Consider the following 26,318-nt stretch of genomic DNA (forward strand, 5'->3'; position numbering starts at 1 on the left):
CTATACTGTAGTAGATGGATATTTTACTAGCAAAAAGATGAATGTTTAGATTTTAGTGAACCCCCATACATAACTAGTAATATGACTATATGTCCAAGTGCAGGGGTCCCCAACCCTCGGTCCGTGGCATGCCAGAAACCAGGCCATGCAAACAAAGTCCCATCTGCAGGATGCAGGCAACAATCAAAACCATACCCCCTCCGGTCCCTGGAAAAACCTCTCTCCACGGAACTGGGCCCGGAAGCCCAAAAGGTTGGGGGCCATTGCTCTGGTGTTCAAAAGTTGTGCAGTTTGTCTTTCTGTTTGGCCATGATAGCATACACCCAACTATATTTCTTAAGATACAGATTTTACATACAATCACCTCAGTGGTGGTTCCGGATTCCGTTCCAATCTGTATGGTTGGAACAACCCTGGCGTCACCCACATAGATGTGCACAGCATGCACATGCGTCGTACTTGCCTGCGATGCTTCCGCAAGCTTCCGCAACGCTCCAGCTGTTCAGCGGAGTGTCGTGCAGTCGCTGTACGCACCATGCATGTGCACAGAAGCGCCAAAGGCTTAAAGCACAGGTATCCGGGCTCGGGACAGGCTCCGGTACACCTGTACTGGGGGCATGCCGCCTGCAACCCACCACTGAAGCACCTTGTTCGCTTTGTTGTTGTTTTTAAACATGACTCTGGCTAGTGCTTCAGCATTCTTTAAGGCTTAGAAGCAATACAGTAAATACAGAATGCAGTTATAATTTATTATTTTCAAGGAATTAAAAAAATCTGATTACCTCGATTACAAAAATTACAAGTATATTTTTAAAGAAACAAATGGAACAAACATTAAAACAAATCATTGCAACACTTGCCATAAATTTTTAGGGTCATATGTGTAGAATATTTACTTGGGATATGTCTCTGTAGCAGCAGTGTGCAGATCATTTCAGGATTTAAATTGCCAGATTTCAGAAACATCAGTCTCATCAGAAGTATTCCAATCTTAGCAAAATGTCCTGGCTCTGAAAATGGTAAGCAGAAAACACTTATACTGAAATCAGTTTTCTTTTTCCTTTTGGTAGAGTCAGAGCAGGCTATTCCAATGGCAGACCATTTCTGATAAGATTGGCAATGGTTTTGAGGCTGGAACATTTTGGATGTGGAAATTTAAACCTTGAAATATTTTCAATCTCTATTTTATACATTTTTGAACTGAATTTTCGTTGTTTAATTCTTGCTATACTTTTGTGCAAGGTTGAACATTTTTAGAGCTGCAATCCCACATTTCCTACGACAATAGATTCCTTATTTATTTCATAAGAAGGAAGTGATGTATTGGACAAGAATATTATGGTTACTGTATATACTGAACTAAGACTTGCTTAAGGTTCTGCAGATATTGCTGTTGGGTTTTGATTTATTTTTATTCCTTATAAACTGCTTGTTCAAGCTTCTGGGCAGAAGATCAGTCTTATACCTCTAAAAGACAAAATGAAACAAGGGGGTAATTCATGGAAAGGGATTCTCACATATTTTATCTCTTGTTGCTTGCTTTAAAATGGCTTGGAGGCACGTTCCTTACAGTAGTAGTGTGAGGAGTTTGCGGGCTCCTTGCAGTCTACTGCTTTCCTTACTCCAATACACAACTCCTTCAATGCATCTGGACTTCCTGAAGAGTCACCTTCATCAGGATCTGTAGCTTCACTGTCATAGAGTCTAAATAGTTCCAAAGAGGAAACAATAGAATATTTCCTTTGAGAGTGCTATCGTTTGATGTCCTTCAGTTAAAAAAGAATAATTACATTGCTTCAAATACTGGCTTAGTAGCATCTTCTCACGCTAGCACGTTTTATTAAAAGACATATGTTTTTATGAGCTACAGCTCTCTTGAACCATATATTTCCTTGTGAATATATTCCTATTTTGTTTGGTATTATCTTTTTGCAATTAAATTTTAATGCCATTAGCTGCGTATGGCTTATTTGAATTTCAGCAACACAATATTCATGTTATAGGCATGTTGGTGAAGAGGTTCTGAAAAATATTCACCTAAGAATTTCTTGAATTTTTTTGGCTGAAGATATTCTTTGTTTTCCCTAGAACTATATAGACGGAATATTAATAACAGGCAGGCCAGTCCTTTGCTATTTCTAGGCCAGCCCCATGGGCCGGATCTAAGCTCCTCACAGGCAGATCTAGTCCACAGGCACTGAGATGGACACCCTGGGTCTAGAACTACTGAATATATATATATATATATATTCAGTAGTTCTAGACCCAGGGTGTCCATCTCAGTGCCTGTGGACTAGATCTGCCTGTGAGGAGCTTAGATCCGGGCCGTGGGGCTGGCCTAGAAATAGCAAAGGACTGGCCTGCGGTGGCTCTGCTAGCGAAAATGGACCGCGGGGGCGCCTGCAGGCAGCCCCCACACAGCCCATTTTTTACCTGAATGGCTCCTGCAGTACCCTGCTCTCTTCCTAGATCCCACCAGTCAAAACTATTTGGCTCTTGGGACTGTAGCATACTTTCCCTTCCTGATGAATTGAGACTGGCTGATGAGATAGGACGAAGCCTGTTGTGTAGGTAACTTGACCCTATGCCCTTTTCCTTATACTGCCCAAGTAGTGGCAAAATAGAGTGCAAAGAAGCACATGGACAGAATGGTGTGGAGCAGGGCGGTAAAAGCGGCGCAATGAAGTAATCAAGGTAAACCACTCCAAACACGATTGCAGAAAATACGACTTCAGCAACAGAGTGGTCAACGCCTGGAATGCTCTACCTGACTCCATTTTTACATCCTCAAAACCTCACAGCTTCAACATTAAACTGTTTACCGTGGACACCACCCCATTCCTAAGAGGTCCTTTAAAGAGGGCGTGCATAAATGCACCAGCATGCCTACCATCCCTGTCCTACTGTCCCCATTCATTTGTATTCATTTCCTTTGTTCATGTCCATGTTCATACTTATACCTGCTATCTTGTACATGTTTGACAAACAAAGTAAGTAAGTAAGTTAGTGAGCGTATGACCTGGTACCTCCCCAATATAGTAGTATTCCTGGCTATACTTACTGAACTTTGATGTACAACAGCCTGGTATTCTAGTTTTCTGAACCACCAGATAGTAGACAGGTAAGCCAGATAAAGTTAAAGCACATCCAATACTGGTGTTCACAGGATCTGAATATAGTGATGTCCCCACAATGAAGAAACAGGCTACTGTGAATACCAGTGGGAAGAAGAGAGGCACCTAAAAGAATGAGTCAGAAGGTAATCAACAGGCCATCTTTGAACATGCAAGCAACTATAAAGTTTACAACATGAGGAAGAACAATCAAAATATATTTATATAATCCTGCCAATCAAACGGCCAATAAATTATTCATGTGCTATGCAGGATTTTCTTTTTTGTGTGGCTTTATGAATCCTTGGTTTACTGTTGGTTTGATTTCCAGAGAACATGGGAATTCAAATGAGAACATAAATTGATGTTTCTGTTGACAATGCACAATATGTAATTACGATTGTTACATTTAATCCTGATTAAATATTAAACACGAATGTATATTCCACAGTTAAAAATCAATTGTAAACTAGAATGATGGAATTTTATGTTTTAAATATTTCATTAGCAAACTACAGTCAAGATTTAGGGATCTTTACTTCTTTGCTTCAATCCAGAAAGAGAGGAAAGGATAAATAATTATGAATGAATGAGGATGATCATGAATATAGATAAAGATACAACACTAAATTAGAAGAAATAATAATTTCTTGGACAAGAAACCATTTGTTTGCATTATGTCTTAACCGAATCAGTGTTTTATTTCTCTACTTATGTCTTCCTATGTTCCTATGTTAATGTCTTTCTTCCAGAAAGGTAGAAGCACAACTCTGATTTCTAATTCAATATTGACCCTACCTTAAAAGGTCTTAGTATTGTTGGATGCCGATAGCAATGTATCATGAACCCCAATGTGGTAAGTCCTATGAAGAACCAGCGGGAGAAGCTATAGAAGTTCAAAAGTCCATAAAGGTCACCAATGGACACCATCAAGTAGACCAAAGGTAACTGGATCAAGAAAGAAAACCAACAGGACATATAAACATTTATTTTGGGTCCCTTTACCCAACGAAATTGAACAGTAGCAACAATTTTCTTTCAAAACAGATATTTAGACCTGATTATAGTCAGGTCAGAGAAACCAATTTAGTTTGGATTACTTGGTAAGCACAAATTCAAAAGCGATCAAAGTGATGGGAATGTTAATTATGAGAACCTGTACCAAATGTTGGAAGCTGAAGGGCTTTTGGGGGGAATCATTTAGAAAAACGAAACATCTTATGATCATAACATAGGATTCTGCTAAATAAAGGACATGTGTAGACTTCATTCTCAAATTCTTAGTTCCTTCATTTAAGAACAGGGAAGTAGAATCCTGAAATTTAAGCTCATACCATTAATATCAAAGCTGGGACAGGAGTGTGTCTTTCCAGGTGTATCATTGAAAAGAGAGCTGGCCACTGTCCTTCTCGCGCAGCTGCAAACAGCATCCTACGTAATAAAGATAGCTTTAAGTAAAGCCAAGTATTGCTTACAGTGAAGTCACAAAAATTAATTTCATCATTCTTTGTAAACTACAGCTTATTGCCTTGGTTATGCGCTAACTATTACTTGTTCATCAGACTATGGTTTAAAAAACCCAATAGTATCTTGCATATCTTGGTTACCACCTTCAAAGCGCTCCATGGCACAGGGCCTAGTTACCTGCGGGATCGCGTCCTGCCCCATACATCCCTGCGACCCGTCCACTCACACAGAGAGGGACTACTCCGGGTGCCGTCCTCCAGAGAGTGCCAGAGGGCGGCGCCCAGGAGTAGGGCCTTCTCTGTAGTGGGCCCCACCCTTTGGAATGACCTCCCCCCAGACATCAGGGCAACAACCGACCTTCGCTCCTTCCGTATGAAGCTGAAAACCTACCTGTTTCGACTAGCTGACCTGGCATAATACTACAACCTCTCCAGCCCAGGGCATTTTTAATTGGTAATTTTAGTTTTAAGGGTTAATTTCACTGGGGTTTTAACTTTTTTAGGTATTGTAACTTATTTATTTATTTTTACCTCCTCTGTACGCTATATAATACTTTTGTACGTCGCCCCGAGTCCCTGTGGGGAGAGGGGGCGACTAATAAGTTCAAGTAATAAATAAATAAATAAATAAGTCCAGTGATAGAATTATATTTTGCTTCTTGAAAGTTGGAACAATGCAAGATTGTTAAAGTGCATCATTGCAATGCTAGTGATATTTTTAAAAAGTGTTTTTTTAAAAAAAATTGTTGGAATTCAATCATCTCTGGTTTGTGGCACATGTAAACTTATGATATGTATCTTTGCTGGATTTTAAAAATCTTGCAGAATAAGAACTATAGTATGTTCAATGCTATATTAAGTTTTTCTTTAAACTGTATCAGAACAGTACATAAATTCATATCTTTCTTTTTTATAGCCATCTCTTCTCTTTAAAGAATGTGGATACACACATATGTGTTTTATATATATTAAGGTTTTATTGTGATGGCTTGTTTTTCCCATAATTCATTAGAGTAGAAGTTTTCCTATAAAATTGCTATTTGAAAAAAAGGAACCAAAACATATATTTCTAATACTATACCTCAGTATAGTATTGTATACTGTGGTATAGTATTGGTGGTGTCAAATTCAATTCATCAGAACACAAAAGACCAGAACACAAAGCAATATCTATAAAAGGAAAATGACAAGAAAATGACAAGAAAATCCTAAAGCAGTTAGCAGCTAACATTTGATAGCATGATGGAAGAACCAGACATTTTAAAATAGCTACAGATATTGACAAGAATTTGGCAAGGCCTTTGAGATTGCTGAAGATCTCAGGGGAAGGATAAGCGCCTCCTGGTTACAATAGGCAATTTAAGAGTTATTAACAATTGGAAGTATTAATTTGATCACCTTTGGTGTACAAAGGATATTTTCATGTATATGAGAGACAATTTCTTATGTCTGAATCTGAACAGAAACAAGTTCAATTTTCATATGGGATATTTATGCATCTACCACAGAGGTGAAATGCTCTGAGGTCTGCTACCAGTTCACAAATGTGCGCTTCACACACATGCACATCGTAAATGCTCAGAAGCCTTTTCTGAGTCTGCCATCGTAAATAGAACTGCGAAGGGGAGGTAACAGCTATGCCACGCGATTTAGATTCCCTAGAAAGCAAGATTTCCTGCTTTTTTAGCATTTTTAGCAAATATATATATGTAAAGTATTGGTGGTGTCAAATTCAATTTCATTGGGGAGCACATCAGGGTTGTGATTGACCTCAGAGGCAGCGGGTGTGGCCAGGGGTGTATGGCCCCTCATTGAAGCTCCATTTCATTGATCGAGGCTCCATTTTCGGCCACAACTGTCCTCCCAGGCTCTATTTTTGGCCGCAACAATCTCCTGCAGCCCTCTGCCAGTGAAAACGGAGCTCAGGAGGGCTGTGTGTGGCCTCCCTGAGCTCCATTGTTACTGGCAGTGGCCCCATGGGCCGGTCCTTCGCTGTTTCCAGGGCAGGCTCGTGGGCCAGATCTAAGCACCCTGCGGGAGGGATCCGGCCCCCAGGCCTTGAGTTTGACACTCCTGCTATGAATTTATACATGACTCTTTCCCTTCTTCTTTTTAAATTTATTTTTATACCTTTATATTATTTTGATAGATCAGTAACCAGAGTCAGAATCCAATTTATGGTATTCAAAATACTTTTCAAGATTTTACCTGGATGCAGCAAATATTCCTCCATTCAAAGCACCAAAACATGAGAGAGCGACAAGGATCAGAATTGCAGAAGAAATGTTCTTGAAAACTTTATCAGTGAAACTCTAGGGGAAAAAATGAGGAATCTTTATTTTTCCCTTCCCTTTATATATTTGTATAACATTTAGAAGGAGAAATTATTACTCTTTTATTTTACATAATTTTCTTTCTTTCTTTAGGTATCTTTCAAGAGAACTAGCACAGTAATAAAAGGCAAGACAGATCTAGTGCTCATTTTATTAACTTTAAATTTTTTTTGTTAGTGGACATCTCCAAATATATTCTTTAATTTATTTTATTGATTTTTTTAAAAAATGGTATCACTTATCCATTGCTTCAATTCTAGTAACTGTAAGGCCCAGTTTACAATTATGCACATAATAATCATGAAATTAATTCAGTATAATGGAAAACAATAGCAAATCATAAATCAAGTATCCATTCAAAATTATTTATGATCCAAGTCAAATACAATCAAAAGACCAGAACACAAAGCAATATCTATAAAAGGAAAATGTCAAGAAAATGACAAGAAAATCCTAAAGCAGTTAGCAGCTAACATTTGATAGCATGAGGGAAGAACCAGACATTTTTAAATAGCTACAGATATTGACAAGAATTTGGCAAGGCCTTTGAGATTTCTGAAGATCTCAGGGGAAGGATAAGCGCCTCCTGGTTACAATAGGCAATTTAAGACTTATTAACAATTGGAAGTATTAATTTGATCACCTTTGGTGTACAAAGGATATTTTCATGTATATGAGAGACAATTTCTTATGTCTGAATCTGAACAGAAACAAGTTCAATTTTCATATGGGATATTTATACATCTACCACAGAGGTGAAATGCTCTGAAGTCTGCTACCAGTTCACAAATGTGCGTTTCACATGCATGCACATCGTAAATGCTCGGAAGCCTTTTCTGAGTCTGCCATGGTAAATAGAACTGCGAAGGGGAGGTAACAGCTATGCCACGCGATTTAGATTCGATAGAAAGCAGGATTTCTATTTTAGCATTTTTAGCGAATTTAGATTCGATAGATTTAGATTCGATAGAAAGCAGGATTTCTTTTTAGCATTTTTAGCGAACCGGTATTAAAAATATGCTTTAAAAAGTTTAGAAAAATTCCGGCATTCAGCTGTGTAACAATCAGCTGTGCCGTGTGATTTCTAATGAATATAAATTGTGCAGCACAGCTGATTGTTGCACAGCTGACTATTGGTTTGCTTGAACTGGTAGCATTTTTTTACTACCAGTTCGGCCGAACCAGCCCGAACCATTAGCATTTCACCCCTGATCTACCAGTTGTTACCCTAAAAGGAACTATCTTGATATTACATAAGATGTGATAGAAATATGTCAAGATAGAGTGGGGAGGAGGAATTTTTGTGCTATGAAAGGGATGGGAGAGTTTGGCTCTGGCATTTTGGATGTCCAGATCCCAAATCCTCTGCTTTTATCAAGTCCCAAAGCAGGTAGTGTTGACAAGACCACACAAGATGCCACATTGTGATTAATTTGGCTTCTTATATTGGGACTTATCAAGCAAGATGAATAAACTAAGGAAGTTCCCCCAAACTTCTTTGGTTGAAATTTTGCTTCAATCAAAATTTAGGAAAACCCAAAGTGGCACATGAAGCCATGTTGCCTGGCACACACAGCCTTGCCTGTTTCTTTTCCGGGTTTCTGGCACACATGCATGCGAGTTGATCAGCTGTGCATGGCACTGCCAAAACCAGTGTGCACATGTGCACTGGCCACTGATTGTTGGATGTGCATGTGTGCCGGAACCTGGAAGTTCCGCTTTTCCGGAGAGCAATCCCTTCGCGTGCATAGCACTGCGGAAAACCAGCCTGCACAGCTGCCGGCCAGCTGATTTTTGGGTGTGCATGTGTGCTAGAACCCGGAGACTTGACTTTTCTGGAGTGCAGCCCTGACGAGCGTGTGCACCGTTTTTGCGTGACCTTTTTGGCATTTGGTGCCGAAAAAGTTCGCCATCACCTCCATATAGCATCAAACCCAGAGCTTTAGCTTTAAATAGTTTAATAGCTGTTGGGACATAATGGTTACCAAATTGACCTGCATAATTTAATTGCCAGAGGCACTTTGGAGACTTTTACAAGAAACTCTCTTGTTGAATAGATCAGTAGGAGAACATTGAATATAGATGCATAGATGTTTAAAGGATTTTACCTGCTTGACTTTGTTGTTAATTGTTCATTTAATGAAGCCTTAAAGTGTTTCTTAGAGAATACCTGTACTTTAGTTTTGGAGCAATTAATTTCTAGATGTTTTCCAGAGTAATAAAATGGTAGAGATTTCAAAGGCTTACAGTTAAAATATCAAAGATATACATGTCCATCATTTTGACAACTAAAGAGACAGATGTATTATTACTTTACTTTGAAGAGTATGGGGGGAAATCAATTTTCAGATGAATGGACTATTTAGTAGACAAACTGAGACATAAAAATGTGATCTTGCAACTTCTACTCACAACAGTCTATTATAAGTTTTATAAGAACATTATAATGCAGAATGCAATTTTTTTTCACTCAAAAAGTAGCCTGAAATCTATTCATTATTCCTTATGAATATGTATTACTTATGCATACATGTGCTTGTATCATTTCCCCCACCTTTCTGAAATGGATAAATATGACTGCATTTCTTTGTCTGCAGAATGTATCTTCCACGATTTGGAGGTCAGCTCTCCAGGATGAACCATCTAATAAACACAGCAGTGAACTTTGATTTTTTTTGTTTTGTTTTGGATCTTGAGTTTTGATTCCACATGAAGCAATGTATTCATTAATATTATGGCAACCATTTAATTTGGATTATTTTTAGGTGCACAAAGCATTTTTTTTACTGAATGCTTTGTGTGCTTGTTTCACGGTTCATGAAACCAGTGTTTAGGCATTCAATTTGTTATTTTTTTAATGAAACCTGATCCCCCCCCCCCCCAGTATGTCTTCTTGCTCCTGATTTTACTAACAGCACTTAAAGAATTGCAAATAATGAGCAAAGGACACTCACCACAGCTACTGCATCTGAACTGAGAATTTCTTGCGGTGTCAAGACAGCATAGTAAGATACATTAGTAAGTACGTAACAGATTGTAACAACAATTAAGGAAACGATTGCTGCCAGAGGAATGTTCCTGAAAAACAAAAGCTTAATTTTAATGTAGTCCAGCAATAATTGTACATTATCTTTTGGCTATTTCTAATATTAGATTAACCAGCCCTTATGCCATGATGGGCTTTATACATGGTAACCATTATTTAAGCAGTATATAACCAGAATTGCTCCTACAAGCCTACTGCTAACTGGTGCAAAGTACAGAGCAGAGGTGTTACATAGGCAGGTTGATGCCTGCTTGCAATTGTGCCCCTGAAATCTGGACTTGCTACAGCTTCCTAGTAGTCTTCAATGGTATCTCATATAAAGTATGTTGCAACCAGTGGTGGGATTCAATTTTTTTTTTACTGCTAGCTATGTGGGTGTGGCTTGATGGATGTGGTGTGGCTTGGTGGGTGTGGCAGGGGAAGGATACTACAAAATCCCCACTCCCTCCCTGCTCCAGGGGAAGATTACTGCAAAATCCCCATTTCCTCCCAATCAGCTGGCACTCGGGAGGCAGAGAATAAATGGGGGGTGGAGACAGTCAGAGGCGGTATTTACCAGTTCTCCGAACTACTCAAACTTTCCGCTACTGGTTCTCCAGAACTGGTCAGAACCTGCTGCATACCACCTCTGGTTGCAACCGTCCAACTATAAGATAACCGACTTATGAGTTGTGACAATTTTGGTATGGGAATAATTGGTGCACTATGTGTAAAAGCATTCAAAGCTATAGTTCCTATTTAATGCTTGAGCAAGATCTGTGAATAAGAGACACCCCCCCCCCAAAAAAATTGCACATTAGTCCAGAAAAGGGAAGTGCAATCCTGTTTAATACTAAAAATGGAACCACTCCAGATACAGGAAGTCCAAACATCCACAGCCACTCAGACTTGAGCTTAAGTGTTCCTCCCATTCCAAACCCACAAAGCTTCCATGCATTGGGGTAAAACCTTGATATAATTTCCTGACTGCTTCAGCAGGGGATTGGACTAGAAAACCTCCAAGGTCCCTTCCAACTCTGTTATTCTGGATTCCAACAAATGACCTTACCTAGTGGCCTCATGTAGATGGTAAATAGGAAGGGTGAGAGCACTGAACTGTGAGGCCTGTTACATAAACAGGAGATTTGGAATCAACAAAAATGTTCAACCCTTTTGCCAGCATAATTTCATGCATACTGTGTAACAGCGTAAACTCTAGGCTACATTAAACTATTAGCCTTAGCTGTACAGAAGTAGAAGGCAATTAAACCAGTTAACATAACCTGTTATTTCCCCCTTTTTTTCTGATGCAGAACTGATAAGTTCTGTTATTTTCCTGGCTGCCTCCATTGAAACAGCTCTTTAATTATGGCAATTTTGGTGATGCCAACAGATTTCCGTACTAATCCGGAAAGGCTGTCAAGTACAAGAAGAAAAATGGCATCAAATTAAACACTGGCCAAGTTCAGCTACGGGAGGCCACACCTTTCTGTGAATCTGACATAAAGGTACAGTCCAGGATCCCAAATATTCACTCTGTCATAGTGAAGTTATAAATAAAACCTGAGAATAGGAGTTTATTCAGAGGAACTGCTGAAGTGACCAAGAATAACAGAGTCTTCAAAATCAGAACGCTGGGAAGAAAAAGGAGATCTTTGCTGGAAAAAGTTAATAGATGGCACTCTTAAGATAGCTGCAGATAGCACTAACTCTTGGTTGTAGTACTGAACAAAGTTAGCAGGTAAACTTGATAGACTGATTGCAGATTTGAACAGACAAGCAAGACATAGGAGTTGTTAGGCATGGGCTTTCTTCAATTAAGTCCTAATAACTCATTTTGGTTCATCCTAGGCCTGGGATTGCGAACCTATGGCATGCATTTGTCAGTGCATGCGAGGCGTTGCCCTGTCAGCTGGGCAGCATGCATGTGCGTGCTGGCCAACTGAGTTCAGCCTTTTTTAAAGCCATTTTTCGCCCTCCCCAGGTTCCAGAGGCTTTATAGGAGCCTGGGGAGGACAAAAGGAGCCTCCCCCGCCCCCCTGGAGGCCCTCTGAAGGCTTTAGGAGGTTCCCGGAAGCCTCTGGAGAGCAAAAAACCGGCCCTATGGGCAAACCAGAAGTTCAGGAACAGACTTCCTGTTTGCTCATAGGGTCGGTTTAAGCCCTCTGGAGGCTTCAGGGACCTTCAGGAGGCTTCTCAGAAGCCTCCAGAGGACTAAAAACAACCCTACGAGCAAACTGGAAGTCACTTCCGGTTTGCTCGTATGGTCGGTTTAAGCCCTACAGAGGCTTCAGCGAAGCCTGAAGGTCCCTGAAGCCTCCGGGGGGGGGCTGTTTTCGCCCTCCCCAGGCTCCTATAAAGCCTCTGGAGCCTGGGGAGGGCGAAAAAAGCATGCAAAAAGTGGGGGGAGGGCCTCATGTGTGCATGCACACTAGAGGGGTTTCATGCGTTGCATTATGGGTGTTGCACATCCGCGCACGACCCTCCTGCACCCCCCCCAAAGGTCCTGTGCTCCCCCCCAAAAAAGGTTCGCCATCGCTGTCCTAGACCTTTGATAAAAAGACAAGAAAACCAGATGGACGTGCCAGAGGTGTTCCCTGGTCATGAATGTACATGACAAGCAATTTTGGATTGGCATGATATATAAATCCACTCGGGTGGGCTGCTATGGGTTTGTCGGGGTCCGGGAGAACCTGTAGCTAATATTATGGCTGGTTCGGAGAACCTCCAAATCCCATTCCTGGCTGGCCCTGCCAACCCCACTCCACCCCTCCCAGGAGTCTACACGTGACCCATTTTGGATGCAAGGTAAGTGCAGGGACCACACACGGGCTTGGGGAGGGGGGGAAATGGGCTTCCTGGAAGGCCTCTGGTGTGTGGGGGAGGAACATTTTGCACTCCCAGAGGCTCAAGGAAAGCCTCTGGAGTCCAGGGAAGGCGAAAATGCCCCCCCCCACCGTGGTGCAGAAGTCAGGCTAGGCCATGCCCACTGTGGCCATGCCCACCCAGCAACCGGACAGAGAACCTGTTGCTGAAATTTTTGAAGCCCACCCCTGAATCCACTACATATTGTATATTTTTTAAATCCAATATATTATAGAAATATATAGCATATTCTTGGACTCGATCAACTGCTAAGTTCTCAGTTTTACTCATCTACAACATTTCAACTACATCCCCTGATTTCTCAGTTGTCCAGCAAATTTTTGCAAAACTTCTGGGTCTTCTAGTCTTTGTTTAGTTCTCTGCTGGGTTAAGACTGTTGTATAATCCATTTCCTTGGCAAGAACACCCTCTAGTCTAGACGTCACATGACAACAACAATAAATGCAAAATGGCTGATTATTGTTGTACACTCACTTTTTAGGATTTACAATTTCTTCTGTTACAAAGTTTATATAGAACCTGAAACATAAGAGTCATGAGTCAAAATATGCTCTGATCCACTTCAAATAGTTTGTTCTAGTACAGACTTTGCATTTTATCTTAAAGGAGAGCAGTAATTATTGGCTAATGCCTAATCACATAAACAGCATCAAGCCAATTACAAAAATGCTTTTATAATTTAAAGTCAGTTTTGGTCTTCAGAAATGGAATTCACAGTTCATTCAGACAGGCTCTGTCAACTTTAAAAAGGCAGCTCATAGCTTAAAAAAAAGTTTGTGATACATTTAGGGAAAAATAGCAGACACACTGCAATAGAGAACATTTAAGGCTATTAATGCACTGCCCAACTACTGCTTCAGCTGATATATTGCATGAACTCATAAACCCTAGTATACAAACAATACTGTTTGCTCATAAAATATGCTAAACTCAAATCCCAGGAAAAATATCTTTGGAATGTCAACACGCATAATTTAAAAATAAAAACAAACCAATCATATGGCTTAACATGATATTTGCATCCCGCTATGAATTTTGTGAAAGTTGATTACATGTGATGATTTCCAAATAGATTTTTTTTTTAAAAGAGTAACAACTCCGAGGGTGCATCAATGTCCCTTCTACCTTTTACAAAAGGAAAAAGTTAAAAAGTTCATCATTTAGAAACTTACCATCCTCCATAAGCAAACATCCCAGAATAAAAAGCAAGAGGCAGCTTTTCTAGTGTTAAGGAACTTGCGTCAAAACTATCCTGGAAATTTTCATTATGACCTAGTTAAAAAAAAAGGGAGGACTTATTTTTCCTCTTTCTTGTAACGAGCAACACAGATAATCCTCAGCTTGTGACTACAATTTAGCTCAGCATTTCTGTTGCTAAGTGAAACATTTGTGAAGTGAATTTTGTCCTATTTTACCACCTTTCTTGCCACAGTTGCTAAGTGAACTGCTGCAGTTGTTAAATTAGTAACATTATTGTTAAGTGAATCCGGCTTCCCCATTGACCTTCCTTGTCTGATGGTTGCAAATGCGGATCACATGACCCTGGGACATGGCAACTGTCATAACTATGAGTGAGTCAGTTGCCAAGCCTCTGAATTTCGATCGTGATCATAGGGATGCTGCAACCGTTGTAAGTGTGGAAAATGGTCATAAATCATCTTTTTCACTGCTGTTGTAACTTCGAACACTCACTAAATTATAAGGTAGGTCAAGGACTAGTGGTGGGTTTCTACTGGTTCGGCTGAACCAGTAGTGGTTTGGCAGCCTGGGTCGCTGGAACTGGCAGCAACTCAAGCCCGACACCCTCCTGAACTGGTTCCCCGGGCAGTGCCATTGGCGCCACCTTGTTTTTCGGTTCTGTGCATATGCAGAACAATTTTAATTGTAGGGCGCATGCGCAAGCAGCGCACACCTGAGCAAACCAACAGTAGTGGCTGCCGGAACCCACCCCTGTCGACAACTACCTTATAACTGGCATCTTTCTAATGTAAGCTTTGGTATTATCTGAACAAGAGACCCAAGTAAACATCTGACATTCCTGGAATTTAAAGGCTACCTAAATCAATAGCCTTTAAAAAAAACCATATATATATTCTTATTCTCTTCTAGTGTTTTCCCTCTCCTTCTCCCATAGAACTTCTGAAGATATCGAGGTATTCACAAGGTATGATTTAAAAAAAAAACTGATGCTGGTGCAGTCAAAGTCCTGCATATTCTTTATTATTGTGTTGCACATAAATAGACTGAGCTTCAGTCTCATCATTGTAGCCATCATCACAATTTTTTTAAACATATCTATGGACAACCCTGCAAGAAATGAAGTTGTTGTGTGCATGACAATATTTCAGTCTGCTTGTAGAGTAAATGGAGAGAGAGAGAGAGAGAGAGAGAGAGAGAGAGAGAGAGAGAGAGAGAGAGAGAGAGAGAGAGAGAGAGAGAGAGAGAGAGAGAGTGTGTCTCAACATCAGTGTCTGGCAAGGAAATTAAACAATAGGAGAACTTTCCATTCTTATTAACATATTTATTTGCCATCAGTTCGAGATGATTCAGAGTAGAAAATGCCCAGAACAGGAAACAAGGGGAGAAATAATTGCTGGTGGAATCTCAGAAGCATGTGTGAAGGATCCTTGCCCCATGGGTCCTTCTTTGACAACTTCATTGAGACTAAACGTTGCACAATTCCAGTTCTCTTACTCAGTCATCCATGCCTTAGAATAGAATAGAGCTGGAAGGAACCTTGGAGGTCTTCTAGTCCAGCCCCCTGCTCAAGCAGGAGAAGAACTTACACTGTTTCAGATAAGTAGCTGTCTAGTTTTTTCTTAAAAACCCTTAACAGTGACCATGTTAGTAGAGACTAAAAGCTGGAATCTAATAATAAAACTTTGTGGAATTCTGGGAGTTGTAGAGGTAGATCTCTGGAAAAGAACGAGAAAGCTGAGCTAGCAGAAATTACATTAGTTCAATGCATGTATGAATCTTTAAGAAGAACAAAAAGGCTCTTGGCATCTTAGAACAGGGGTGTCAAACTCAAGGCCTGTGGGTCGTATCCGTTCCCACAGGGTGCTTAGATCTGGCCCTCAGGCCCAGCCTGGAAACAGCGAAGGCCCAGCCTGTGGGGACTCTGTCAGGGAAAACGCTGAGCTTCATTTTCCCTGGTAGAGGATTGCAGGAGGCCATTGCACCAAAAAATGGAGCTCAGGAGCCTGTTTTCACTGGCTGAGAGCTTGGGCCATCACAGGCGCCCCCGATATGAATGACATCAAGCTAGCCATGACCCCCCTAGCCACGCCCCCATCAAACACAAACCTGATGTAGCCATCAATGAAATTGAGTTTGACACTCCTGCCTTAGACTAACGAATTAAGTCTGACTTGGAGAAAAAATAACCCTTCAAGTAAAGGATAAAACAAACAAACATTGAAGTATTTCTGAGTGGTCAGTCCCTAAGTGTCTTCTATCTCTTTTTCCTTTATCTTTCCAAGAGCCTCTTGGTGTTGTTTTGTTTAGTTCTTTGTAATTTTGGCAACCTCCATTTCTTCTCATGCTCCCTCTCATCTAATTCCTCATGAGATTTCTGATTAGTCTTACCATTTCCAAGAGCCAAGAATCCAGGAACAATAATTAGGCCGACGGTGATCATCTTCAGGACAGTGAGTCCTGTCTGTACTTTGGCAGCCCAACTCACACTCCAACAGTTGAGGGCTACTGCTAAGGCTAAATTGGCAGAGAGAGAGAAACGAGCAAGCCAATTGAATCATGCTTTCAGTTAGGGCTTCTTTTCTATATCCTAATTGCAAAACTAAAGAAAGTGATAAAAACCAGTTTGGATAAGTGCACCCCATAAACCTGAAAGCAAGCCAGATTCCCTTGCTGCAAGTAATTTACCTTAAAATTACGCAGGTGAGATCTTTTAAACTCTTCTATTAAGCTAAGTAATAAAAAAGAATGCATACTGCACGGACAACATGATAGAATAAGAAATATGAAATAAAAGAAAATGGCTTAGAATCATTAACAAAATAATTAAACATGAACTGAAACTCTTCTTTTTTATTTAGTTAAAAAACACTAATGAAAATATTAGCTACACATAGCAAAAATATGCTGCTGCATATGGGTTGACTGATCTTTCCAATGTTGTTTAATAGATTTATGCAAAGAGGTGACTTTGATCTGCCTTGAATAAGCAACTACATTCCAGAGAATCTATCTATCTATCTATCTATCTATCTATCTATCTATCTATCTATCTATCTATCTATCTATCTATCTATCTATCATCTATCATCTATCTATCATCTTTCTTTCTTTCTTTCTTTCTTTCTTTCTTTCTTTCTTTCTTTCTTTCTTTCTTTCTTTCTTTCTCTTTTTTCTTTTTTCCTTCCTTCCCATCACCCACTCACTGAATGATCCATCAAGGTGCTTATATATATTTTGTCTGTTCCACAAATTCTACACCAATTTGGGGGGACTATCCATGCAGTAAACTTTTTATGGGCAAAGGTATCACATTATATAGGGTATTTATAGCCCAAGAGTTTTTACATGTTTTTGCAGCATGAATGCAATTATTAGAATTCCTGAATAAATAGGGATCTAGTATATGCTAAGATTTTAATGGTGTCAAATAGTAGCTTTTAAGCTGAGCACAGGAAGAAGCTGAATTCAAATTATTTTCTTATTCACACATTGCACTAAGCCATGGTTTGTTTCAATCATGGATTACTGGGCAATTTTCTGTCTAACTTTCCTTTGGAGGAGGAAATATCAATTTAGGATTCTCTTGGTGGTGGAGGTGAGGGATGGCTAGTTGCTAGAGAAGATGGTGTATTGATTGTTATTACCAATCCAGCATTTCCAATAATTTTCACAGTTTGCATTTTACTACCGTAGTATTCAACTGATTGGCAATATTCGTAGTAAAAAAAAGATAACTTACAAAGACAATTCGCAAAAGGCAGAAGCTTACACAAATGATTCAAAGGTAGCTGAAGTGCCCTCCATGCTAGCAATGAAGATTTGATGGGGGAGGATGTTTTCATGGCATGCACAAAAATTAATCACTGTTCAGGATGAAACTTTAAACTGATTTGATAGGAAAACTAATTAAGCACCTGAACAGATATTAAGATGGAATGTGGTAAGCTAGCTAATATGATCCAACAGATGTCGGTAAATATGTTGCTAATAAATTCAGTGAAAATAATTTTCTTCTCAAGTTTCAGAAGTTGTCCAGACTTCTGTTGCCTCTACAAAAAAATGTTTCATACTGGAAGAGTTCAAAAAGATATTACAGACATTAAACCAATACCCAGGATCAGAATAAAAGGAATGATTTTGGAATTAGAGAACATGTAGAAAAGACTGATTAACTCTATATTTTATCTCCAAACGTTATTATCTAACCATGTTACAAAGAAGAAAAGCTTTCAAATCTTTCATAGAACTATGAAAAAGTGGAATAAGATATAAATTGGAGGGACCTTTCAAAATAGTTTTATTTCAACCACAAGAAAGGATGACTGTTTCTATGCTTCTAAAGATGAATAGAATTTTAACAAGAATTAACAGAGATGATGCTTAAAGAACTGATATATCTTTTAAAGAAAAAGATACGGTAAAAAAAGATTTTCTGGCATTAGGGATTTACAGGATGGCTGGTAATTATAAAATGCTCAGTGTTGTTTCATAAGACTGGAAATAGGAAATAAATAAATAAGATAAAATACAAAAAATAGAAAAGAATTATATAGAAGTTAATATATAGAAGGAGAAATTAGAGCTCAGCTTAGCTCTCCTCTAACCTAGAACAATTAGAGGCTCTGCTGAGCTCTAATTTCCCCTATCTGATATTAACTTCTATATAATTCTTTTCCATTCTTTGTATTTTATCTCATTTCCTTCTTTCCTATTACAGGATTTAATTAACTCTCGGTGAACCTCTGTTTATATGGGTCTAGTTGGATTGGGAGGTTGAGAGGTGGGGGATAAATGGAGAAGGGAACTGAGGGACAGTTTGAAAAGGGATTTGGGAAGCAAGAAAAAATGGTTAAATGATGTTGAAGATTTCACAAATAGCAATAGCACTTAGATTTATTTACCACCCCATAGTGCTTTACTATAGAGGGACGCGGTGGCTCAGTGGCTAAGACACTGAGCTTGTTGATCAGAAGGTTGGCAGTTCAGCGGTTCAAATCCCTGGTACCGCATAACCGAGTGAGCTCCCTTTCCTTGTCCCAGCTTCTGCCAATCTATCAGTTTGAAAGCATGTAAAGAATGCAAGTAGAAAAATGGGGACCACCTTTGGTGGGAAGGTAACAGCGTTCTGTACACCTTCGGCCTTTAGTCATGCCAGCCACCTGACCACGGAGCAGTCTTCGGACAGCGCTGGCTCTTCGGCTTAGATACGGAGATGAGCATCACCTCTAGAGCTGGAAATAACTAGCAGGCATGTGCAGGGAAACCTTTACCTTTACCTAGTGCTTCACAGCACTCTGTGGAAGGTTTGCAAAGTCAGCATATTACCCCCAACAATCTGGGGCCTCATTTTACCTTGGAAGGATGGAAGGCCGAGCCCCATGAGGATCAAGCTCCAGACTGTGGGTACAGTTAGCCTGCAATACTGCATTCTAACAACTGTGCCACCAGAGCTCATATAATCACAAAAAAGTGGCTTATAAGTTAAATAGGGTTCTAACATTGGGGCTGAACAAAAAGTAATTGCATCCTTGAATAAACTACCAGGGTGAATTTGGTTCTAATGTGTGATTTAAATATACCCAGTTATGTGTGTTTATGGAACAAGTGTAAGGAAATCATGACAATTCTGAGTATTTGAGAGAATACAAATTTTGAAGCATCTGCATGAACTTATTGCTATGTGGGGAAATGATGGATATTTCTATTAACAAAGGGATTTATATTTCTTTTTATTTATTATATTTAGAGGCCGCCTGATTTCAGAATGATAATAGGCAGCTTGTACTTTAAAAGAGAAGAAAACGATAAAAGAAAAAATATATGATCATCTGGACAACCCACAAACCACCCACCCCCAACAACTAGGGTTGAGAAAAATCCTGAGGACTGAGAAAAATTACCAAGTTCACAATCAGGCTAAACGATAGTTGGTTGAACAAACCACTGTTGGTTGACTACAGATAAAACATGAAAGAGAAAACCTGGTTTACAAAGCCTGTGTTCACCAAAACCAAACAAACCATATCATCGTCTATTATGTGTGTTAACCCATAGTCAAAATAAATAAGCTAAATTTGTACTAATAATTGCTACAGGATTTTTACTCTGCCCTACCTTGATTACATGTTAGAAATAGAAAGTGGGACATCAACTTAACAAGTTTTGGATTCTATGTTCATCACCGCCCCGAGTCCCTTCGGGGAGAGGGGGCGGTCTAGAAATCAAATCAAATAAATAAATAAATAAAATAAAACTATTCCTGTACCTCAATTGTAAAAATCTAGCTTCATTGATTTGATCAGAATCATTCTGCAGTTGATAGCTATTAAATCTTCCAGATGTTTATCTTACTTCAGAGTAAAGACACTTTAAAAAAAACATTGATACTAAAGACTGGGTAGTAAATACCTGTTTATTGATAATAAACTACAAGTACTTTGATCTTGCATTCACCGATACTCACTAATTCCTGCCATTGTGACCAATTTCACAGCCAGAGGAGGGACATGGCAAGAAGCAAAGAAAGGCCCAATGAGGTATCGACCAAATGCCAAAGACACCACAGCTATATTGGCAGGGCTGAAATGTAAAAATCAGAAATGACAGAATATCAGATACAAATCTTTCGGGTTTTTGTTGACTTCTCTCATCTTTGTTTCTGTTGAGGGCTTATGGATTTTCATTTGTGAAAAATCCGCAAGTGAAATGAAGTTGAAAATAGTGTAAGTAGTATCTGCTTTCAGAAATATTTATCTGGAAGAATGGATAAAAGATGAGGAGAACTCAAGTCTTCCTCATCCTTTCTCCTCCATGAGGAGAATGAGGCGATGAGAAATGTCTACTTCTAATGTGTGGCAGACCAAAGTTTATGATTTAATCAAAATGGTGGACTTGGTCCACAACTTGCTCTAAGGCAGGGGTGTCCAAACTTGGGAACTTTAAGACTTGGGGACTTCAACTCCCAGAATTCCTCAGCCAGCATGTATGACGTTGGATGTGGATCATAGAGAAGAGGATGGGCCATTGCCCCTCCCTGAAAGCCACAAACAATGTCCTAGAAGTAGAAAAAGGGCTGTAAAAAAGCTCACGAATGTAAGAAACATCACTAGTAAAAGCCTGGTAGATTGAAAACACATTTCATAGAGGTAGTTTTATGCCAGGGGTGTCCAAACTTGGCTGGCTGGGGAATTCTGGGAGTTGAAGTCCACAAGTCTTAAATTTCCCAAGTTTGGACACCCCTGCGTCTAAGGCATGATGGTTCAGTTACAGTGGAATAAGCCACTTCTGGTTTTAATCATTTTTATTGTTTTTAATATTTAAATTAAAACACTACATCATTTAATGTTTAAATATTGCTTTTGTATTTTAGTTTATATTGTGAATTCTATAAGCTAGCTAGAGCCTAGCAGGTTTCAGTCAGTAGATAAATCACAAAACTAAATGCAAAGTCCAAGTCATTAGCTTCAACCAACGTGCTAAATTATCAGTACAATGTTACAAATCATAAGAGACTAATAATTTTAACATATTAATAATAGGTTTTTTTTTTTTGCAATGTGTGCTTTCCTCTTCACCTTCTTCTGGCTTATGATCTTTATGATAATATAATAACAAAAAGAAAAGGAGCAAGATTGCCCATAGTATATGGTCAAAAGAGTCAAGATGACTGTGGGATTATAGCTCCACCCAGTTTTATATACCTTACATATAGAAAAAGCTAAAGTTTTGATGCAACACCACAAGCAACATCTTAAGTCTTTTTTTTTCACCATATACTGTCTGTGGACTCTGCTAAAAGGAAATAAATCTGTATTGGTTGTTCTGACTATGGTGAGGTAAGATTCTTACAGAATCATTTTTTTGGCCTGAAATAGGAGTGGATCTACTCTATAGATGGAAGACTTGTCATCCACCAGCTACAGGAATCTCTTTCAAGTCTGTAGCTCCCAGATGTTCCCTGGAAGACAGTTCAGTTGATTGAGGAGCGATCTGGCTTAGAGGGGGAGGACAATGTCATTCAGTCAATCCCAAATTGTTTTTTATAGAGCCAGAGAGGCAGGCCTATAGTTTATTGAAAGCAGGGCAGTGGTATCTGCCCTGTAAGAAATGAAAAAAAAAAAAAACATCCATCTTATGACTGAAAGGGAGAGGTCTTCGGTTTGTGATTGTTTTTCATCTGAAGTCTCCCTAGAGCTTTCTCTATTATTGCTTCCATTCTTCGTTCTTCCCCACTGTTCCTTGCCATCTCAGATGCTTTCCCCCCTCCCTCCTTCCAAACATTTGTTAGATCTCAGTGGTGCTCCATTCACCAGCTGTCTGCCTTTAAAAACACAGCTGGAACATGCCCCATTGAGAGATTTAAAGAGACAAAGCTCCCAATAAATCTTCCCATCATCTGGCATTCCTTCCTTTTTTAGACAAGGAAGGGAAAGAAAAGCCATCCTTACCGTATCATAATAAATTCAGCCCACAATCGGAGGAAAGCCGGCAATGGTCCTAGAGTCTCTAAAAGATAAATATAATGCCCGCCTGACTTTGTAATACATGTTCCGAGATCTGCATAGGACAGAGCACCTGAAATTCAACAACAACAACAAAAAAGAATTGTAAGTCATATCCATCGTCCTGGGACAAAGCTCCACTAAACTCAATAGCAGACTTATATACCACTTCCTAGTGCTTTTACAGCCCTCTCTAAGCAGTTTACAGAATCAGCATATTGTCCCCAACAATCTGAATCCTCATTTTACCGACCTCGAAGGATGGAAGGGTGAGTCAACCTTGAGCCTGGTGAGATTCAAACTGCCAAATTGGAGGCAGCTGGCAGTCAGCAGAAGCAGCCTGCAGTACTGCACTCTAACCACTGTGCCACTGCAGTGGTTAGAATACACGTCAAATGGTGCAAACATTTATCTGTGCATCAACAACTATGAACTAGTTTGAATCAAAACAAAATGAATGACACAAAACAAAATGAATGACACAAGATTGCTTGGGATGGAGGGGGATTTTTACCTGGAGATCTACAGTTCAGTCATTTTATTTAAAATAGTTTTCTAATCTCTTTTGCTATTGTTCCTTAGCCACTCCAAAGCTTAAACCATCAGAAAAAGAATACGGTACATGATGGCAAAACAGGTATTAAAAATGCGTTCTAATATAAAAGGCTGCTGTGGCCCAGCAGGATCTGGTTGATCTGCTGATGGACTCAGATATCAAGGAACTATATGAGTCTGCCCTAGACAATGTGAAGGACCCTGTGCAGGGTTCAGACTCAGAGCAGGGACCAGAAAGCCTGGTTGGCCACCAGATGGCACCTGAGGCATGGAGCAGTGGGGAGGATCAAAGGCAGTTTGTCCCTGATGCTAGATTGAGAAGGGCTGAGAAACAGAAGCAGCAACTCTGTAGGCAGACTCACAGAAGATGATTAAGCACACGTGGTTGTGGATTGGCCCCTCCGAAGAGAGATTATAGGTGAGGTGTTGGGAGAGGACATTTGCAGGAAACAACCGTTCGAATTAGTAGTTAAGAAAATCTATCTGTGATTCTAGCCGTGTCTGTTCGTTTGGACTATCTGCGTTGCTTCATTTGAACGTGAGTTGTCTGGGTTCTCAGCCAAAGGATTGGCTATCTCAGTAATTAAACAGTGGCAAACAGCTAAGCCTATGTTCTGGTTTATTCACAGACATGAGCGGGTGGTGGGGGTCAGAACAGTAGGCTATCTCCTATTCTCTCATCAATGTTTCTGCATCCTATTTAGACAGGAAACACCTTGCTGGAAAGCTGTGAGTAGACTCCAACGTATGTTTTTGTAGCTGCCAGAATGGTAAGATTTGGGCAGGGCATGGTACACAAGGAGACCTGTATTAGAGAGTCCACATGCCTTACAGATAGCCCCTCGACTTACAACCATTTGTTTAGTGACCATTCAAAGTTAGAATGGCACCAAAAAAAGTGACCATTTTTCACAGTTACGCCTGTTGTGGTATCTGAATGATCATGTGATCAAAATTCAAATACTTGGCAACTGGTTCATATTTATGACAGTTTCAGTGTCCCACAGTCATGTGATCAGTTTTTAAGCCCTTTTGACAAGAAAAGTCAATAGGGAAGCCAGATTCACTTAACAATGGTGTCACTAACTAACAACTGCAGTGATTCACTTAACACATCTGTGGTGAGAAACGTCATAAAATGGGAGGGGGGGGGAGAAACACACTTAACAACTGTCTTGCTTAGAAACAGAAATTTTGGGCTCAAGGACTACCTGTATCCCAGTGGTGGGTTCCGGATCCCGTTACAACCAGCTGCTTGGTGGAGCATCGCGCAGGTGCTTTACGCTCCATGCGCATGTGCGGAAGCACCGAAGAGCTCAAATACAGGTAAGGAGGGCGGGCAGGTGGATGAGCCCTCTGGAGCACCGTACTGGAACGGTATCTGGTGCTCCCGGCAGGCACTGGTACACCTGTACCGGGGCGTACTGCCTGCAACCCACCACTGCTGTATCCCTTTCAGCTACTTGTGAAAAAGTTATACAGTACTGTGAAGCATTGCTGCGATAGGTGCACTGTATGCAATTTTAGAGGGCTATACCAAACTGCCATTCCGATTTACTAACAGGTGTATAGGCTAACCATCTGCTTTATTTTTCATAGGATAAGCTTCTATTGGAGCATGTCCTTTTATTTGAAGGGATACCTAGCAATGTGTGATTTTTTAAAAAGAAGAACCACACAAATAGGGATAAGCAGCCTCCTTCATCAAACATTAGCATCTGAGCACAAATGGCCTCTTCCTTCCTACAGCAAAATGCATCTTATCTCTATTTAAAGAGAGAAGGGCCGCTCAAATTACATCAAAACATATAAACCAGTAAATGCAAACATTTAGAAAATTGCTGCCCTCTTTCATCCTCTTTCTTTGGCAATGAGAAGCAGTGCAGACCCCTGAGGCATATAGATGCCAAAAAGGAGGAGTTGTTTTGAGCCAAAGAAAAGAGAAACCACATATGCAAACGGAAATTCAGCGAACAAGGCGTACAGTGCCCATCTGAAGGGAATGAGCCTCTTGTCTATGCCAGGGGTGTCCAAACTTGGGAACTTTAAGACTTGTGGACTTCAACTCCCAGATTTCCCCATGCTGGCTGGGGGATTGTGGGAGTTGAAGTCCACAAGTCTTAAAGTTCCCAAGTTTGGACACCCCTGGCCTATGCCATCCAAAACACATTCAGTCTTCAACATGTGATAGGCAAACTCAGGGAGAGGGGAGAGGGACATGGATGTTCATTTGGAAGAATTAGCATGGAATAGAAGATACACTGTCATTTTCCCTATTTTTCCTCCATTTTTAATATGAAAGTGATGGATTGAGAACAAAAGAAGCCATTCTGTAGAGCAGCAGGCCATAACACAAGAGGCATAAACAGCCCCATGTTTCCGTGGTAGAAACCCACAGAAATTCTACTAGCAAATTCTACTAGCAATAGTTTCTCACTGCCCTGTGGTCCATAATGGCTCCCTGCTGTTTCACTGGCATGATCATTGGGAGTCAGTAAAAGTCACATATTCCACATCAGCTCAAATATTAGAGTCTCCCTCTTCCCATTTCATTTTTCAAGGAAATCATCATCTATCTATCATCTATCTACCTATCATTATCATTATCTATCTCTATCATTATCTATCTATCATTTATCTCATTTTTCTATTTCTTTCTCATCTATCTACATCTATCTATCTATCTATCTATCTATCTATCTATCTATCTATCTATCTATCTATCTATCTATCTATCATCATCTCATCTCTCTCTCAACACACACAAACAAACCTATCTATCTCCATCATCTATCATCTAGCTATCTTTTAATATTTTGAGTTTCTCAGGATGTAAAAATCAACATTTTTTTTGTAAAAAAAGGAAAGCTACACAACTCACCAAACAGAGACAGAATCCCACAAGCGAGCCATACAAGTAACGATAACCCTACATTGCCTGTGTTTTGCAATACCCCTTTAGGAGAAATGAAGATCCCACTGCCCACCATGCTGCCTACAGCCAACGCAATGGCCCGAGTAAGGGTGATCTTTCTCCTCAGAAAAACAGCTTCCTTCTCCTCCACGAAAGCTTTTCTCTTCCTGCAGGATCCCATATTTTCACCTCTCTGTTTCCTCCAAAGTTTCGATGTCAGGCACCCCTTGAGTTACTGATTGTCTGGCAATTCTGCTCTGTGCTATCAATTCCTCTTTCTCTTCGTTTCTCTTTACTTAGCTAAGAGCACAGTTTGGCTGGGAAT

General features: G+C 39.9%; 1 protein-coding gene across 1 annotated transcript; it reads right to left on the reverse strand.

The window, feature by feature from the left end:
• Nucleotides 1–578: 578 nt before the first annotated feature.
• On the reverse strand, nt 579–26,318 carry LOC309394668 (cystine/glutamate transporter-like). The gene is made up of 12 exons (XM_081958119.1): nt 25,961–26,318; nt 22,471–22,597; nt 20,487–20,602; nt 16,412–16,537; nt 13,996–14,095; nt 13,298–13,342; nt 9,867–9,990; nt 6,788–6,891; nt 4,448–4,544; nt 3,912–4,061; nt 3,062–3,239; nt 579–1,704 (listed from the first exon to the last, which is right to left on the reverse strand). The coding sequence occupies exons 1-12, from the start codon at nt 26,172–26,174 to the stop codon at nt 1,640–1,642; spliced, it is 1,446 nt and encodes a 481-aa protein (XP_081814245.1). The 5' UTR covers nt 26,175–26,318; the 3' UTR covers nt 579–1,639.

This window comes from Natrix helvetica (genome assembly GCF_964273705.1).
Source record: "Natrix helvetica genome assembly, chromosome: 6".
NCBI lineage: Eukaryota > Metazoa > Chordata > Lepidosauria > Squamata > Natricidae > Natrix > Natrix helvetica.